Source organism: Sceloporus undulatus, chromosome 3 (genome assembly GCF_019175285.1).
Source record: "Sceloporus undulatus isolate JIND9_A2432 ecotype Alabama chromosome 3, SceUnd_v1.1, whole genome shotgun sequence".
Taxonomy (NCBI): Eukaryota; Metazoa; Chordata; class Lepidosauria; order Squamata; family Phrynosomatidae; genus Sceloporus; species Sceloporus undulatus.
Window position 1 is genome coordinate 142,419,370 of NC_056524.1, and position 19,846 is coordinate 142,439,215.

Genomic DNA, 19,846 nt, shown 5'->3' on the forward strand with positions numbered 1-19,846 from the left:
ACAACAACAACAACAACAACAACAAGAGGAGAACAAGAGCATGCAAGCTTGAGGTTTCAGCACAAGCAACCAAATTATGGCTTGTTGTTGTATTTGTCTCTTCTCACACAAAAATTAAGTAATTTTATACTGGGGCATATTTTTTCTTAACCTTGAGGGAAAAAAAGCCTCTTGTGTTTTTTGCTGATTATTCTAAAGGGGATCTTTTGTATTTTATTCTGAGCTATACCATAAATCTGTAAAGCCTGGCTTTTGTTTTGTTCTGACAATGCATCATAAATGCCAACACATTCTAGCAAAATAATTTGGAGAACAGAACAAATGCAAATACTTTTCCAAACTACACAATTTAATTCTTTTAGAGCAAAAGTGCTTTTCTAACAGAGGTGTAAAAATATAGTTTTACTATATTTTCTACCACTAGGAGGCAATGCAGGCATTCACAAACGAAATTCTGTTTTCTTGGCTGGAAACAAGTACATTCATCTATCCAATTACGTAAAAATGACAACAAAATATTACAACTACCCTGAACTATTAACAGAATATTAACAGAATAGGCAATATTAACTAGGTATATCCTATTTTTAAATTATCTAAATAATTTTCTAAAAGAACTATCTGATCTTAAACACAATTATCTGGTTCACATTCTGCTTCTTCATACAGGTTCGGACAGGGTGTCCCATTGTTGGCAGGCTGAAGACGTATATAACGTGTTCTTCTTTTGCTTCCTAAATATCCACAAGTGCCTTTGCAAAGGCCCCAAGAAGACCAGAGGGATGTCTCACAGTCCAGTGGAGTTTCTGTAGCACAGAAGCATTTGATGGAAATGTTAGCATGAAAGGCATTTTTATACAGTCAACTGTACTCCCAGGTTTGCATTGATTTTCAATATAAAAAGCTCTAAAACAGCAGCAAGCAATAAAAAAAATTAAGGCAGAAAAACTATCAGGACTCAGAAAGTTCACAGTCATTTAAATTCATGCTAAAATGCTAAAATATTGGGTGAATAAATCTGATAAGAAGAATATTCCCAGAGACAGGGCACTACCACTGAAAAGGCGCTTTTATCACTGACATCGTATCATTCCTGTTTAAAAGCTCTTTATTTTTTGGCACCATGAAAATGTCTCTTAAAAGGTGGAAATAAATAAAATAAAATAAAACCTCAGGTGGTTGGCATCCCCAAACAAGCACCTCTGAAAGTATTTGTTAATAGTTCAGGGTATTTGTAATAGTATCTGGGCAAGTTAATGTGGAGAAGACATGTCTTCCAGACTCCTAGAGAAGTCACACACATGATTTTCAAAAGTAAGCATCTGAATTTTGTACCAGTGCAACAGTTTTAGAGTTGGCAAATTGCATTAAATTTGGCTGGTTCCAGTTTGCACTAGCTGAAATTTTGTAGCTGGCTTGAACCCAACTGAAATCTCCAAGGAATCTGCAAAGGCAGTCCCAAGCATTACAACTGTCCAATCCAGGTTACCCAAGGATGGGTCATGGGTACTAGGCCATCTCAATCTGGAAAGAGTACTAGCCAGAGCTGGTGAATGATGCTTCATGCCATTCCTCACATTGCTTGGCCTTCCAACAACAAGGTCAGATACAATATCACCCTCAGACTGGTTATTTAGAGGGATTGCTGCCCTATCCAGAAAGAACTGGGGCTGCACACAAGTTCTGATAAACCATTCACTAGTAATAATTCTATCTTTTTTGAGTTGTTCTTCAGTTTCTTGGCCTTCATGCAGTCTGTTGCCTATTCCAGAGACCAAGTCCGAATTTTCACAACATCACTTGAACTAAAGGAAACAGTAGCTATTTTCCCCACTTGAAAAATCAATTCTATTAGGTTAGCTTCAACCTACCAAACTAAGATGAACTGCAATATTTACTTTCAGTTGAATGATTGGTGTAAATAGGAATTTTGAAACCTCACTGCAGAAATACAGAATAGATTTTCACTACAACAACTGTATATTCTTGGAATAACCTTATTTTTTTTTACATAATCCAAACTGCCAAAAGCACAAATTGAAGATATGATTTACTGGGAATTAAAATTATAACCAACAGGATGCACCTACTCTTCAGTCTTCAGTATTTAAACTTCTATAAAGCAGCCATACTTCATAGGGTTTTCTGAGCTAGCCAGCCTATAATCTTCACTATGCCATACTTCCTACTAAACATTCTTGATTTAATTATGGAAAGACTATTCAGATTTAAAAAAAAAAACTCCAAAGAAACCCAAAGCAGCTTTATTTTGTCCTGTCTGTTTGGGCCCAATATTCTTTAAGAAAAGAAGGTGATTATAAAAAGCTTGAAATATTAAGTGCTAGTGCCAATATTAACTTCTATGACATAGTACAAATATGTGATATTTATTCATTTTGAGGCTTTTAAAACCATATTTGGGCAATAGCTATATTAGGAGTAGTCATAATATTCATGTATTTCAGTTTTTCTGAATTCTTCATCTAGTTGCTGTTCTGTGTCTGCAAATAGTTTCTGACTTATGGCAACCACAAGGTAAACATATCATTGGATTTTCTTGACAAGATATGTTCCAAGGAGTTTTGCATTCCCCTAAGGCCGAGAGCATGAGACTTGCTAAAAGTCACCCAATGTGTTTATATGGCTGAGCATATAAACTCTCCAGGGTCACAATGTAATAAATAAATAAATAAATAAATAAATAAATAATAATAATATTAATAATAATAATAAATGTTTATTTCTATTTCCCATCTCTCCCTAAGGATCGAGGCAGGATCACATCGATGTAAAGCTCAAACCACTGCACACACTGGCTATCTTACACTCTATATCTGTCTCAAATTCAAAGTGATCAGTAAGACAGAGGAATCAAACCACTATGATATCTGGGTCTCTGGTTAGGTGATACAAAAATTAAGAAGGAGGAAAATCCACCCCACCCCACCCGCCTGTCATTAAGCTAGGTTTTGTAGCTATAAATTCTTCTACTAAGCTCAGTCCAAAAATGTAGATTGCAAAATTAATGAATCACTAATAAATGTGCAATGAACAGACTACACGTAGAAGTGTATACTAGAATTGGAAATGAGTGCACGTGGTGGTGCCTTCCATCTCTGGAAAGACTAGTTGTTACAGTATTCTGCCCAATTTTGGACTTGGCTGCTTTCTTCCAACCCCTAATTTTTATACCCTCTAGACTGAAAATTTACATCTTCTGTGGTGTTATGGTTAGTCCAGTACTGCACACCTGTTGATATTTTCTTCTTCACTAAACCAGCACAGCTATCTTTGTTTTATATTGGTTTTGAAAGTTTTAGTTCAAGAACATCCTAGGATAAGTTCAAGCATTATTGCATTATAGCCCTTTTGTGTTACTGAAAAACCTCCTTGGCTGGCAGCAATTTACATGGAAGCCATAAATGAAGTCCATAAACAAGTTAACGTTTTGTTGGGACTGATCACATAAGGTATTTCTTTGACAATGCTACACAGACCCTCTGCTTTTACTATGGTCTGAATCAGACTGTGGCTGCTGTATTTATAGCATCTCCACATATTATGGGGAAAACAATCATGACCCTCTAGGATGATGGCATACAAGCAGCTGAAAAACAAAGGGAACATCTGGCAAGATTTACCAGCTCCTTGTTTTCTGGTTCCACTGCCAGAATCGTTTCTCTTTGTCTAGCCAGCATGCCTGAGGAGGTATACTTTGTGGGTGCTTCTCCACATGACCGTCTTAAGAAAGTGCCATTCCTCACATTGCTCACTGTTAGTAAGAAAACTGTATGTATGTTTTTCTTTGGGAGGGGGAACTACTTACCTGACACCGAATCATCTATTTCATTACCTATTGCTGTCACATTGGTTTGAGGAATAGGAAACCCCAGTCTGCTTCTTTTAAGCTTTACCAGGGTTACTCGAGCAATAGGTGGTAAATTTTTAAGCTTGGGGTAAAAGAATGAATTTGCTGGGTGACTTGGAGAGGAACTTGTGATCTATAAATGAAAGAACAGGCACACAGACAAGATATTCAGCATATCACGAATAGGTACAACAACAGCACTTAATAAATAAACTTTAATAATAATAATAATAATAATAATAATAATAATAATAACATAGAGTGCTTGTATTTATATTTCAAACTACTGCACACCATTCTCCCTTCCCTCCAAATTTTCTTTCCCTCTCCCTTCCTTGAGAAACAGCATTTTTCTTCCCAATGTCTGATCCTAAACTCATAGGTCAGGGACGGTTAACAGAATTAGCCCAGAAGCTCAAGGGTCCATGGAATGAATCTGAAGGGTCAGGGTTAGATGACATCAGAATCCCTCCTCCAAAGCTCCATCCACAGTGCCATGTGACCCAATTTCAGTTTCCTCTGTGCAAAGAGAATGTGCATGGAGCTCCATGACAATCAGGATGGCAAATGGCAGGCAAAAAGGTGTGGTTGCTTCACCCACCATTTGGGATGGCAATGAGTGAGTAAAGAAACATGGATCCTTCACAGCAAAGAAAGTCAAGACCACTGTTATCAGAAGCAGGAGTGGATGTGATGTCTGTGTGGAATAAGAGACCAATGATAGTGAACATTACAGGCTGCCCTCCTGTTGAAGGGGCACAAAACAGCTTTATATTGCAGTGCTATGCAGTGCTATTCATAGTTCCTAAAGATGGCTATTCAAGACAAAAGATTTGGGTTTATCAGGAAGGAAACAAGAATCGGATCCTCTTAACTGTACATAGAAATTGTGTAGAGACTTTATACTGTGGGTGATTGATAGAGAATCATCTACTCTAGAGTTCACCAGAGAGACATACAAAGGGGCATTGGGGTTGGATATCTATTGGTAGTCTCAAATGGAATAGCCCAGGTGAATCAATTGTTGAATGATGTGTCAATACTTATGGAAATCTCAACTGATTCAATGGATTTACTCTAACTGGAGCTACTGATATAGGGGTTGACATACAGTGTGCATAGCTTTATGTCCTATTGCTAACCCACAAAAGCAGAAGACAGCAATTGTGTGAATCAGGCCACATGTCTGCAGGGCCTTGTACAACTGGGATACAGCCATCAAGAAGGCAGACAAAGAGATGTCCATCATCACAACCTTTTGAAGGCTCAGGATGTATGTGAATGGAGCTGTTGTATGTTTGAAAACAAATATGGTACCTTAACATGTAGCTGCAATGGGACTCCAGGATATGGGAAGATAGAGAAGGGAGAATGCCTATTTAAAAGCACACTACTGATTTTACAATAAAAACCTCTCAGAAAAATAATTTACAACAAAAGCGAATTCCCAATTTTTGAACATTTTTTTCCAGAATATAATTTTAAAAGGCAAAGGTTAACAAGGGAAAATGTATATTAGCTTAAATTAAAGTAAATTAAACTCTCAGTAGAATTTACAACCATCTCTCATTAAGCAAGCATTTTTCTTTGTCTCTTCAAAGTTAATAGTGTGCTCTAAAGAAAAAAATCGCAATAACTTTAAAGCTGTGTAACAGTACAGTTCAACTGTAATGTTTTAGAAATTTGCCACTGGACAGAAAATTCTGACAAAGCATATCACTCTCCCTAAGAAAAGAATCATAGAATATTAACTGTTCTAGATCAGAATGCACCTTGTTCCCCCTCCAGGCTTGTATGTTGTTCTTTCTCACCTTCCCATTTCCAGCATGGCCAAAAGGTAGAAATCAGACATCTGTGTTTGTCTTTATTACTGTGCCACAAAACTTTGAATGATCATTAATCTCAACTACCATTAGCAAATACAAGGCAACCTCATAAACAATAGTTCGATGTTTCACCACCACCACCACTAACCACAGTTAACATTAACTGCAGTGTTTCTGGTTTTGGACAATATTTTTTGCTGTTGTGTACCTTCAAGTTCTTTTTGACTTATGGTGATTCTAAGGCAAATCTACCATGGGTTTTCTTGGCAGGTTTCTTCAGAGGAATTTGCCTTACCATCCCCTGAGGCTAAGAGCATGTGACCTGCCCAGGATTACCCAGTGGGTTTCTGTGGCCAAGCTGGGAATGAAACCCTGGTCTCCAGAGTCATAATAGTCCAATGCTCAAACCACAACATCACATTCTCATAGCCAGTTATAATCATGGTCATGCTAGAGGAGATGGGAGAAAGACAAGCTCATTCATCTAATACTGTGATATGGTTTAGCCGACCAACTTTTCTATACAGGTAAAGATAGCTCTTAGCTCTCTAAAACACAAGGCTTTGCATTAATTACAGTCATGTCTATAGCATGAAAATAATTACACTCAGTGCTCAATAGAGATTCTTACCTCTGTGACAGTATCTTGTGGAATGGTGGCAAAGTTGGGTGAGGAAAATGTGAATCCGCTGTCAGTTCCAGCATCATATGGGAAAAGCTCCAACGATATTTGTTGTTTCCAGTGATCTTTGTCACAGAGATTTAAACTATCTATGCCCACAAACCAGTCAGGACTGGGCACAATCCGCACTACAATGGAAACCTAACAGTTAAAAAAAAACATCGTTTTAAAACATTTGATTAAGAACTGTTCTCCCTGATTAAAAATGAAATGCACAGATATAGGATGGGTGACACCTGGCTGAACGAGACTACATATGAAAGAGATCTGGGAGGCCAAGTAGACCACAGGTTGAACATGAGTCAACAGTGATACGGGAGCTGAAAAGGCCAATGCAATTTTTGGCTGCATCAATAGAAGTATAGTGTATAGATCAAGGGAAGTAATAATGCTACTCTATTCTGCTCTGGTCAAGCCCCACCTGGAATACTGTGTCCAGTTCTGGGCACCACAATTTACAAAGGGTGTGGAAAAACTGGAGCATGTCCAAAGGAGGGCAACTAAAATGGTGAAGGGTCTGGAAACCATGTCCTATGAGGAACGCCTTAGGGAGATGGGGTTGTTTAGCCTGGAGAAGAGAAGGTTAAGAAGTGATATGATATCTCTGTTTAAATACTTGAAGAGATGTCATATTGAGGAGGGAGCAAGCTTGTTTTCTGCTGCTCCAGAGACTAGGACCCAGAGCAATGAATGCAAGCTACAGGAAAAGAGATTCCACCTCAACATTAGGAGGAACCTCCTGACAGTGAGAGCTGTTCAACAGTGGGACACACTTCTTTGGAAAGTGGTAGAGTCTCCCTCCTTAGAGGCTGGATGGCCATCTGTCTGGGATGCTTTAATTGAGATTTCCTGCATGGCAGGGGGTTGGACTGGATGGCCCTTGTGGTCTCTTCCAACTCTATGAACCTTACCACACAGGGCTCCTGGGACGGCCTGAGAACGGTCCAAAAAGGGGCCAGGAAGGGAACGGAATTAGTGTAGGATGCATTTTACTGCGCACAAGGAAGTGTCTCACTCGTTCTTTTCCCCTCTCTTCCGTTCCCATTCTGTTCCAGGGGAGGTGATTTATGAGAACTCTTCAGAACAGTTCTCAAAAATTGCGTTCTCTGGAATGGAATGGGAACGGAAGGGAACAGAACACTTCTGTTCCGTTCTCAGGCTGTTCCGTGGAGCTCCTGTGCGGTAAGGTCCTATGATTCTATGATTCTATGAAATTATTGTACTTCTAATCTTGAAATTGTCTGTAACAATTGACTAAAAATAATGCAACATTCTGTCAGTAACTAACCGATTGACATACATGTTATACCTTACTGAAGCAACCCAAAGAAGACTACATAAAATTTTATTTTAAAGTCTATTTTGAAACTAAATATCTATTACACAAATAATTTATTATTTATTTGTTTGTTTTATCACCCTGCTTTCTCTTAATATGGGACTCAAAACCTGATTGCTCTGACTTAATGACATATTAGATTCTTGCACCTTCAGAATCGTGCATACATTATTCCTAGAGCTGCAGCATTTAATTTTTAATCAGTTAGATTGATCCATTAAATCAAATTAGGAGGCATACACCATTACCTGAGAAACACAATTACTTTTTTGGGGGGAAGCAATTATTTCCAATTACATCTGCTGCCTATGGGTACCACCTTAGATGAGATATTCTCACTCTGGTCAAACACAGAAGGAAATGCTGTTCCATGATATTTGATATGATATGTGTGATATCTGATATGCAAATTCTCCATCTAAAATTCAAAGTGGCTTGTTTCTTGAAAACTATTGCTTTAGTTATATGAATTTATATGCAAATTTAATTTGCTGAATAGTACAGTACTCTTATTTCAAGAAAACATCCAGGGGTAGTAGCCATGTTGGCCATTTAGCAAATCCAATACAGTAAAAACATCCACTAAATAACATCCACCAAATTTAACATCAATTTTTCACTTGGATTTGCTAAATGGCCAACACAGCTACCCCTGGATGTTTTCTAGATTTTAAGATACTGCATCATCATCATCATCATCATCATCATCATCATCATCATCATTATTATTATTATATAATTAATTTTTTATTGAACTTCAAAAATAAAATGTAAAATATAATTTGTAAACTGTGGGCTAGACAAGGCAACTGTTACATGGATTTGTAATTGGTTGACTGGGCGAAGCCAAAGGATGCTCAACAATGGCTCCTTTTCATCCTGGAGAGAAGTGACCAGTGGGGTCCCACAGGGCTCTGTCCTGGGCCCAGTGCTATTCAACATCTTTATGACTTGGAGGACAAAATTGGGGGAATATTTATCAAATTTGCAGATGACACCAAATTAGGAGGAGTAGCTAATACCCCAGAGGACAGCATCAAAATTCAAAATGACCTGAACAGACTAGAAAACTGGGGCAAAGCTAACAAAATGAAATTCAACACAGAGAAATGTAAGGTACTGCACTTAGGGCAGAAAAATGAAAAGCACAGATATAGGATGGGTTACACCTGGCTGAATGAAACTACGTGTGAAAGGGCTCTAGGAGTCCAAGTAGACCATAAGTTGAACATGAGTCAACAGTGCGATGCGGCAGCTAACAAGGCCAATACGATTTTAGGCTGCATCAATAGAAGTACAGTATAGTGTCTAGATCCAGAGAAGTAATAGTGCGATTCTATTCTGCTCTGGTCAGGCCCCACCTGGAATACTGTGCCCAGTTCTGAGCACCACAATTCAAAAAGGACATTGAGAAACTGGAGCATGTCCAACGGAGGGCAACTAAAATGGTGAAGGGTCTGGAAACCATGCCCTATGAGGAACGACTTAGCAAACTGGAGATGTTTAGCCTGGAGAAGAGAAGGTTAAGAGGTGATATGATAACCCTGTTTAAATATTTGAAGGGATATCATATTGATGAGGGAACAAGCTTGTTTTCTGCTGCTCCAGAGACTAGGACCCGGAGCAACGGATGCAAGCTCCAAGAAAAGAGATTCCACCTCAACATTAGGAGGAACTTCCTGACAGTAAGGGCTGTTCGACAGTGGAACAAACCCCTTGGAGTGTAGTAGAGTCGCCTTCCTTAGAGGTCTTCAAACAGAGGCTGGATGGCCATCTGTCAAGGATGCTTTTAGTGTGATTTCCTGCATGGCAGGGGGTTAGACTGGATGGCCCTTGTAGTGTCTTCCAACTCTACAATTCTATGATTCTATGAAAAAGAGATTTACATAAAACAACAGAAGTAGATATGTTCCATCTTCATTCTTTTGTCTGACATTTGGTAACAGAATCTAATAACAAAATATAACATTATTGTCTTCAAACAATATTTGATCTACAAGGTATCAAGCTTACAAAAGATCTAGGAAAGAATATTGATAGCTGGCAATACGCCCGAAAAAAGACATTTCAATTTATGAAGAGCCAAAATGTCAGAGAAAATGCCATGCAGATGGCATTTAACACCATCCAAATGTGATAAAATCTACAAAAACAAAGAAAACAAGTGTTGGAAGTACACCAGAGAGATGGGAAGCTAGCACCATATGTGGTGGCAATGTCCGGAAATTTAAAAACTCTGGCAAGAAATCCACAAAGGGCTTTCCCAAATCTTAAAAATAAAGTTTTAGTTTATCCCGAAAATCTACTTATTAAATATGACCAATGCAAGATGCGGAGGCTTAAAAACATTGGAAATCTTTATTATATATGTTTTCAATGGTTAGAATTCTTATTGCTCAAAAATGGAAAACAAATGAGCTACCAACTATAGATAAACAGTTGTGAAAAACATTGGAATACATAGAATTAGACAAACTAACAAACATGATCGGGAAAAGACCAGAAGAGAAAACACACACAAATGATTGGGAATTTTTTTTTAAATACTGTAAAGAAAGATGGTCATAGAATATACCACACAACCCTGAAACAGCTTAGAGCTTCAACTATTCAAAACAAGCTGTAAGTCACAATAAAAACGTAACAAAAAGAGTAAGAGGGAACTGTAAGATAACGCACAACAGGAGAATCCTAAAGAGTCAGTCACTTTCGACCTCCAATAAAGATAAAACCTTTTTTTCTTCTTAAATTGGGGCTGAATTGGCATGTTTTATCTCAACACCACCTAAAGTTTTCCTGATGCAAAAGCATAAAGGCTTCTTGAGAAATCCAGTGTCCTTTGCCTAATAAAGGGGCCTGTGGCCTCACAAGGATGGAGATATATTTGATAGCAAAGGAAGTGTCTTTGTTGTGATGCAAATGGATGTTAAATTTCCTGTACTTTGAGAATCTCCCAGTTGCCACATGGTCAGAAGGAGGAGGTGCTAAGCTGCAAGATATACCCCTCCATACCATCTTAACTAGGGTTCCCACTTGGCAGATGAAACAGATTATATTGACACGATTCTGATTCGGATTATGTTCTGGGAATAATTCGAATTTTTTCCATCGTTTACATTACAAAAAGGGGCAAATTACCTCGATTCATTTAGACCCTGTTTTCATTCCCATTTATTTTAAACTGCTTTATTTTAAAGTGGATTAATTTGCTTCCCGTTCCCATTTGTGTCCACAAGCTGTCAATCAAGCATGTAGGCTTCAGATGTCACAAGTCTTGGGGGTTTTTGGGGGGGGCATCCAGTGAAAATCGGCTGCATCCGAGGCTCTTCCGTTGTGTCTCCCCAGACTAGAAGGAGCCACTATTTGTTCTAAACCCCTTGCTCTTCTGTTTCTCCCCATATTAACTGCCATAACTCAGTGCTAGGGAATCCTGGGAATGGTAGTTTATTATGGCACCAGCACTCTCTGGCAGAGGAGGATAAATGTCTCACAAACACAACAGTTCCCATAAATTCCTTAGTATTGAGCCAGGGCAGGTTAAGGGGTCTCAAACTGTATTATTTCTACAGTGGGTTTTGAACTACAGATGAGGAGGTTTTTTTGTAAATTAAAAAAGTTACTTTATAATTTACGTTAGAAATACACTGGTACCCCGGGTTACGAAATTAATTCGTTCCGCCGCCGCTTTCGTAACCCGGGATACTTCGTAAGCCGAATAGCCCATAGGCGCTAATGGGGAAAAAGCCGCGGCTGCGCCGCGGCTCCATTTAAAACAGCGCCGGGGTTTTTTCGTAACCCGAAAAAACCTTCGTAAGCCGAAACAATAAATCCCTATGGGATTTATTCGTATCCCGAAAATTTCGTAACCTGGGTATTTCGTAACCCGGGGGACCAGTGTATACACACACACACAAATATAAAACATACACACACACACATACACACACAAATATAAAACATACTGTTTCAGTGGAGAGAGACTCTGCATTCAAAGCCGAGGGTTGGAATATATATATATATACACACACACACACACACACACACACACAAAACATACTGTTTCAGTGGAGAGAGACTCTGCATCCAAAGCCAAGGGTTGGAATACACACACACACACACATCCAGGGTTTCCTATGTCTCCCCAGATTCCGTTTGGGAAAGAGAGAAGGAAAGGCTCTATTTTCCCCCAGATCGCTGGACATCCAGCCTCTCAGATTCCCTTTGAGAAAGAGAGAAGGAAAGGCTCTTGTCTCCCCCATTGCTCCTTGGGCTGTCTGGCGGGGGGGCGATCAAGCAGGTATGTCCTGCAAAGCCCATCTGCTGCCTCAGGCAGAGGCAAAAAAAGAAAAAGAAAAAATAATTGTTAAAAATGGTGTTCAATGGCTCTCCTCACACATCGGTCTATAAATGTGGAGCAGAGGGGAGATTTCAATCCACCGGGGTAAAGGCTATGCGAATGGAAGAACATGGTGATGGCGATGCAGAAAGAGAACAAAGAGGGTGACACCCCCAGGCCAGGCCCTTGAGCGCTGCTCCTCCCATCTCCAGGTTCCCAAATCAGACACCCTTGTTGTTCCCATTTGGATACAGCAAATTGCACCCTGCTTTCAAAAATAACCCGCTTTATAACCTACTATTTTTTAAACCAGTTTATAGGCTGATAATCTGCTTTATTCACTTTAATTCGATTCTGATTCGCAACGCTATGGGAATGAATGAGGAGTAATCGCGATAAAATTTGGAATTCTGTGGGAATGAGGCACCCCAATTCGAATCATGACCCGCTTTATAGGTAAGTGGGAGCGCACCCTAAGAAGAGAAACAACAATATGCAGGGCTATGACTAACATCTTCAGGTTTTTTTCTCCTATTTAGTTTGTAACACCTTGCCTGATGAAGAAGCCAGTGAAGCTTCGAAAGGTTGCATCATGTATATTGTGCATTTTGATTGGCCAATAAAGGTATCACTGTTTGGTGGATTTCTGATGTTATTTCAAGCGTTGGACTGCAATTCCTTCAAACAGTTGGCAATTTTGATTCTTTCTCATAGCATTTGCTCTTATGACCAATAAGTAATTCCATACTTACCAGTGGATGTCCTGAATGAACCTCTAGGTCTGTGGAGGTTTGCCCTGTGCCAATGGATATGGCAGGAGCAGAGAAGATTCCATGAACACTTTGGATTTTTTCTCCAGCTGCTTCGATTTCCTTCATTAATGTCCACGGTTCTCCTCTTTCAGCAAAGTCACGCATACCATTACTGGCGTATTCATTTGTTTTCCATATGCTGTAATCAGAATTATGGGTCACGCCTGTTGAAAGGAAGACATTGCACTACATAAAAGTCTGGTTTGGATTTGTTTAATAACTTAAATATATGCTGCTTCAAACTCTCTTCTTTTTTGAAGTGGGACAATCTGTGTTTAAAAATGTAAGGTATGCTATTTACCTCAGCTGCAGTAAATTGAAAACAGTCACAAAAGCTGGCTGGAAAAAAAACCAGCTCCAGATTTTGTATGCTGGACTGCATGTTTTGTCTCTTTGTTATATGGATTTAGATGTAACTTAATTGAGGGGACTAAAGCAAAGATGCTAGTGCTTAGAGAGAAGAAACTTCTGTTGACACTGCACACAAATGTCACTTACCTAGAAGGGATGACCATTGTGCTGGAGGCCTGTAGAGCGGGTACTGCTTAGGGAAAGCTACCTGGCTCCATTTTCCTGAGAAAACAATGCTGTATGTGGCAAGTTCCTCTGCTGTGCATACTGAATGGTCATCAAGAGGCAAAGAAGTGGCGCAGCTCAGAACTGTTAAAAGCAGTGTAGTGATCATTTTGTCAGAGCTGGGGACAAGTATCAAAGTTTCCATTTCCTTGCAGGAGAGAAAAACCACATCAGTCTCTGCAGAGTATGTAAACAAATGCTTAACATCCAAAGGCCAAGTACACTGCCCCAAACTCTTGTCACATTTGTGAACATGATGCTAAGCTTCTCAGATAAGTTTCCAAGCAATATCATTTCCAAATACCTAAACATTTTTTTAAAAATAGGAAATGTCAATATTTGGGGGGGGGAGTGGTCTTAGAGATCCATTTCTGATTTTGTTTCTAATCCTATCAGAATTATGTTTTGACTGAGTTACATTAGCAAATGCTTCAGCACAAATTATGAATGTATCGTAACTGTATGCTTTAATATCGAGGTTGCATGTTATTTCATCCTGTGGCATAATTCTTTTTAAATTTGAGTTTGAAGATCGATTTTATGGTATAGCGTTAAATGTGAATTTAGTACATTAGAAAGGTGATTGGTTATACACTTCATATTACCAAAACATTTTTACAAAGCATCAAAACAAAACAAAAAGGCAAAGGCAAAGCATTAGCAGCTATTAGATTATTGCTTGGAACAGCAACTTTTAATATCTTTTTTTTAAAAGTTCTTATTCTCTGAGAATAACTAAAACTACAGCTTTAATAGTGGGCGTAACTAAAAAAACTACAAAGCTACATAACTAAAGACTACAGCTTTAATAGTTAAACAGTATATTTTGTATATTAGTAATACTTACAAATACTTCACACTTCCAGGCATTTCCTGTGGCGCACTGATAAGTTGAAGTGTGCTGGCTTTTGCTTGCAGCTGAGCAGTTCTGCAAGAGAAGAGAGCAGGATTCCTGCTATTTATGCCTGAAGAAGGTCCCTTTGGTCCAAGCTTGACTCCAGCCTCTACAGTCTCTAGTTGAACTGTGCTTGTTTTCACTGTTTAAGAGAATTAGATGAATGCCAGTTGTGTTTGTTTACAGGTTTTTTAAAAAAAACTAACATAAAACTGGGGTACTGCCTAGACAAAACAGAATTTTTTAGATGTCACATTACTGTTGTCACTTTAACGTTTTCTGATGTCAGTACATTTCTCTGTTCTTGTTTTCATGCCCTTAGGATAAGGATGAACTGCTTCCAAAACTTTCCTCATGGAAGATTTTTTTACAAGAAGATTTTTTTTTTGCTAGTTTTATTGTTTGACAGATCGCTTTCCCAAGTATTTACTGAAAGCACTCCCTTTAATGCACCCATATGCACATATTTGAGCAAGGAAATGAAAGTTGAAGATGCTTATAGTAAAATAGAGCTTTCAAAATAACAGCAAATGTGGTTTCAGGAAAACAATGAAATGTATTCTTTTTAATTAGAGCCTGGGAAGTATCCTTTTGGGGATTCCTCAGCCTGCATGCCTATGACTTGCTGAAGCATTCTGGGAACTGTAGTTGAGAAAACTTTCCCAAATTCCTTTTTTAATTGCTATACATTATCTGATAAGGGGTCATAAGACATTACTGTTTGATTTTAAAAGCATCTTTGGGACACTTATCTGGGGATAGTCATCACTGGTAGATGATAGAAATTCAGATTAATATGTTGACTGAAAATAGAATATCCTTGTTAATACTGACTATAATCTAGCCATATTAAAATCCTTGGAGGTTCTCTCACTGATTTAAATTGGCTGCATACTTCATTCGTTGCTAATAATGTCATCTCATAAAGACAAATACTTTCCCACCCATGAGTCCTTTGGGGTTGAAGGAGAGAATCAGGAGTGAGAGGCCAAGAAAATTAAGCATATGGCATCCCATGACCATTGACAGAAATATTTTGGAGTTGTATATATTTTCTTTCTCTAAACATTCTTTTTTTATTAGAAACATGAAACTTTGGGGATTGGCTCATTCTCCTCCAAAAAGTATTAAACAAAAGCAAGACTAAATATTATTTTCTACCTTGGTTTGTGGCGTTCAAAGTACAGTATTTGTTGGTGTTACTGCAATCCAGATAGTAATATATAAATTTGCTACATGCAGATAAAACATGAAGATTATTTCAAGGCCAGCAGTCCCATGTCGGTTGAGGTCTCCAGGGAATAGTGTCCTTGCTGCTCCTCACTCAAGCAGTCCTAGCAGGGAGGTGGATCAGAACAGTGGCTCCAGCTGAACACCCTGCCACTGCTTTGATAATGGTCCAGCTAATGGGGGGGGGGGGAGCAGAGAAAATCAGGCCTTTCATTAGTGGCAGGGGCACTTGACAAGGACCCTGGCATTTTCAAAAGGACACTGTATGGTATCTCTGATTGGTCCTGGAAGTTTTGAAGACTTCCAATGAAGAAATTGCTGAAATCTGAACCAAGAAAGGTTTTTAGGTGGTGCTAGAATTACAGGAGTGGAAATGCACAGGCTGAAATTCATCAGCCTCATCTTTACCTGATCCTGACTAATCACTGCTCTCTTTAGGTCTTCTTTTGTGACTGTAAAAAAATAATAATAATCAAATCAAAACAGCAATAATTCTCCTCTGAGAATCAGAATGATAGACTGCAAGGGCCATCTATCGGGAACACACAATTAAGGCACTCCAGACAAATGGCCACCCAATCTCTGTTTAAAGACCTCCAAAGAAAAAGAGTTCAGCAGTCTGTTCCACTGTCACTTTTTTTACAGTAAAAAGTTTAGTTGGAATGTTTTTTCTTGCAGTTTGAATCCATTGGTTCATGAGTCTCTAGAGCAGTGGAAAACAAGCTTGCCCACCTTCAACATGACATCCCTTCAGGTATCTAAACATAGATATGTCACCTCTCAGTCTTCTCTTTTCTCCAGGCTAAACACCCCCATGTTCCTGAGCTAAGCTAAGCAAGCCAACTTACGTTTGGGCCTCAGCAGACTGGCATGGAGGTGGAGTGGGGGCATGGCAACTGCACACCAGCCACCCTGACTCTATCCCACACTGGTGTGACAACGGCCAAGCAACCACATGGTGGGCAGTGTCACGCCGCATCTTTGGTGCAGCATTTACAAGCACTGTGACAAAGAATCAGTGAAAAGCCGCTGCCAACACAGTTAGTGTGCCCTTTCCACAATGCAAAAAGGAGCTTCTTTTTGCACCATGGAAAGGCCCTTGCCGCATCCCTGATCCAGTGCTTTCAGGGGCGGCATGGAGCTTCCCCTTAGGGACTGTCTGGTGAGCCCCTCAGTCTTCACTATGTGGGTAGAGAAGAAGAATCCAAAAGGGAAAATGCCCTTCAGTGCTGGGTGCAGCCAAACCACAATTCCAGGTGATTTGTCCAGAAATTTGTTTATTACAGTCAGCCCTTTTTATATGCGAGCTTGCCATCCATGGAATTGAGCATCTGTGGATGGCCCCACTTCATTCTCCCCAATGGTGGTATGGGCACACGGCTGTGCCAACATGGTCATGTGTGCGGTGCACCACCATTGAAAACAATGGGACTTAAGGTCCCAAGATTCTTGGCATACGTGGAGGAGTACAGAATAAACCCACGTGGATACAAAGGTCCGACTGTATTTTCATGACCACAATGTGGATCTTCACAAAGCAAAGAAGCCAGCTTGGCCTAAACTTTCCTTTAACTCTATAGTTTGCACAAACAGGCAGAGGCAGAACCCAACCACTCTCTAATGGGTTTCTAATGCGAATCTGAGTGTGCCTTCATTCAACCTTTTCCTGTTCATGCTTCTGCCAGGTATCTGATTTACATATCCTCACTTCTTCTTACTCTTGGGGGAAATAAATTCTTTCCTCAATTTTGGAATGAATAACATTTTTGCATCTTTTCCCCCCAAATATGTAATATGTATTCCTGTAAACACATCACATTTAAATTTCATCAAGTAATTTTTTTCTGAGGCAAATTTTGAATATTCCAAGAGAGACATTTTAGATCCATCATCAAGCCTTTAAGTTATTTGAGTCCTTATCAGTATTTTCTCCCTTTGGTGGTGTAGTTTTTTCCTCCTTTTTAATCACTCTTCCCATCTCCAGAGCTGTGAGCTGATGTCTTTTCTTCTTCTTTTCCTCAACCCATTTACTCTTCTAAGTCCTTCTTATACTTCCTTGGGAAATCTTTAGCTTTCTAGATTGTACTTATGTTAAATATTCTCGGTTTAAAACAAAAGGTAACTCCTTCCAGTTTCTTCCATCTAAATGGGATTTCATAGCATTTCAACTTATCAATTAAAAAGGCTTAGGCCCTATACAGACAGCCAAAATAAAGCTGCTTCAGGTCACTTTGGAGGTATGCTGTTTACATGATGCATGTGTCTTAAGAGTCCGGAAGCTGCACCAAAGCTGTGCACAAGTCCTTAGGACTAGATTGTGGTTTTGGTGCGGCTTTCAGGCTCTTAGTACACATGTATTATTTTACCAGTTTTTTCCCATAAATGGGATTTCATAGCATTTCAACTTATAAATTAAAAAGACTTAGTCTTTTCTCTGTCTCGTAATTTGCTTATCTTTCTCTGTGTTCTTTTCATCTCTCTTTTTAGGGTTTTTTTTTTTTTCTTTCTTTAAAATAGCACTGTAGAAATAATCTTTTACTTGCCTTACCAAATAAACAGTGGCATCTCTGGGTAAATGTCTGTCTTGCCACCCAGGAATCAAGCCTGTAAACTTTATCCAATTCCCATTTGAGATCTTCCTTCTGTCTTTACAAGCGGTCAGCCAAAGCATCCACTATCCTTTCATATCTATATCTTCGTTTTGTTTTTCCACTATCACTCTAAATCCTAAGGCCCTTTCCCTTTCTTTAATCTCCAAAACAATCATAGCATCCATGTCATGTTCTCTACCGACAGTCAAATTTTCAGTAACTTCTTCCAAAGGTTATGTTTTGTCTTCCAGAACTGTTAATTTTTCATTCATCTACTGCAGTCTGCAGTCATCTGAGCGAAAGACTTTATTATATCTTTCAATTCAAACTTTAGTCCCTCCTTCAAATTCTCCTTCAGGCCAGACCCCATCTGGATCATTCTGCTCGTGTCTGCTTATTTCTTCCAAAATCACTTGATTTGAATCAGACATCCTATTCAATCAAACAGAGGTCCTCCTTGCTCCCTGGCCATGTGCTCCCTTTCCACTTGTCTTGGATCGAACAGAATTAAAGACATGTTTATTCTGGCAGGCCTATCCAGTCAGTTTAAATTCATGACTTTTTAATTTTTATAAAAACTCTTATGAATATATTATAATTATATTATTCTGTTTTAACTGTGAGTATATGTGTTTTTAATTGTGTTTTGTATTTTAACATGCTGTACCCTCCTGCAAGCCTTGAGGAAAGATGGGAAAGAATTGATATTGTTGTTGTTGTGTTGTTGTTCTTATTATTATTATTTCCATAACCAAACATAGATCTGGAGTAGGGTCTCACTACACCAGCATGGCGCAGCAGTCTAAGAACTGGATTATAACTCTGAGACCAGGTTTCAAACTCCTGTTTGGCCATGGAAATCCACTGGGTGACTTTGGGCAAGTCACAAACTATCAGCCTCAGAAAAGCCAGGTTTGTCTTAGGGTCACCACAATAAGGCACATAACAACTCCCTATGCCAAGTCCAGCATTTTAACCATCGCTCTACACTGGCTCTAATTTTCATAATCTATGCATAATTATAATAAACCATATTTGCATACTAAATTTAGCAATAATTTGCATTTATTACATTAAATTACATAAAGTGCAAAAGAAATGCCTGAATTTAAGGAAGTGGAATATGGGAATCCTATCTATGTCCAGCTCCTAGAATTCCTCAGCAAGTATGGCCAATGGGGTTGTACGCCCAAAAAGCAGTTTTTCAAATCTCTATCTGTTTGTTTCTTATATATAAATCAGGTTTCTCCCTCTCCCAGAAAAATTAATCTATTAGAGAGCTATGCATCTCAGAAATCCTGAGAATAGGTTTTTGTAGCTAGGCCTCCCTCCATAATTAGGGCATCTTCCAACCTAGCATCCAAGAATTACAACACTGAATGACAATTTCACAGTCTGTTCAGAATTCATCCTTCAAACCAGACATGATGTGTCTGTACCACTTCAGAATTAAGCAATCCTTTCCCCATCAAACACTGAGAGTTTGGCCCCTTATTGCAATAAATTTTCTGGAAAAACACACCAGACAAGCTTTAGATGATATTTGGTTTCAGTTGTGCAACAATTGCACTATTCCTGTTTGATTTATAAGAATTAGCGCATGCAACAGTTAGACATCTTGACTAAGGAGCAAAGACACTAGTAGCTTAGAGAAACAAAGTAAAGACTTTATGACAAGAACTCCATTCTAA

At 38.9% G+C, this 19,846-nt stretch overlaps 1 protein-coding gene across 1 annotated transcript; it reads right to left on the reverse strand.

The window, feature by feature from the left end:
* Window positions 1-250: 250 nt before the first annotated feature.
* On the reverse strand, window positions 251-14,475 carry SPON2 (spondin 2). The gene is made up of 6 exons (XM_042456307.1): window positions 14,287-14,475; window positions 13,362-13,587; window positions 12,804-13,027; window positions 6,326-6,517; window positions 3,827-4,001; window positions 251-806 (listed from the first exon to the last, which is right to left on the reverse strand). Exons 2-6 carry the CDS (start codon window positions 13,582-13,584, stop codon window positions 628-630), a joined length of 993 nt encoding a protein of 330 aa, XP_042312241.1. The 5' UTR covers window positions 13,585-13,587; window positions 14,287-14,475; the 3' UTR covers window positions 251-627.
* Window positions 14,476-19,846: the final 5,371 nt, after the last annotated feature.

Coding starts and splice junctions, on each gene's coding strand:
- SPON2 (XM_042456307.1), bottom strand. CDS start 13,584: ATGGAAACTTTGATACTTGTCCCCAGCTCTGACAAAATGATCACTACA. Junction 6,518..12,803: donor TTCATTCAGGACATCCACTG/GTAAGTATGGAA, acceptor TTTAACTGTTAG/GTTTCCATTGTAGTGCGGAT. Junction 807..3,826: donor AATAGATGATTCGGTGTCAG/GTAAGTAGTTCC, acceptor TCTGTGCTACAG/AAACTCCACTGGACTGTGAG.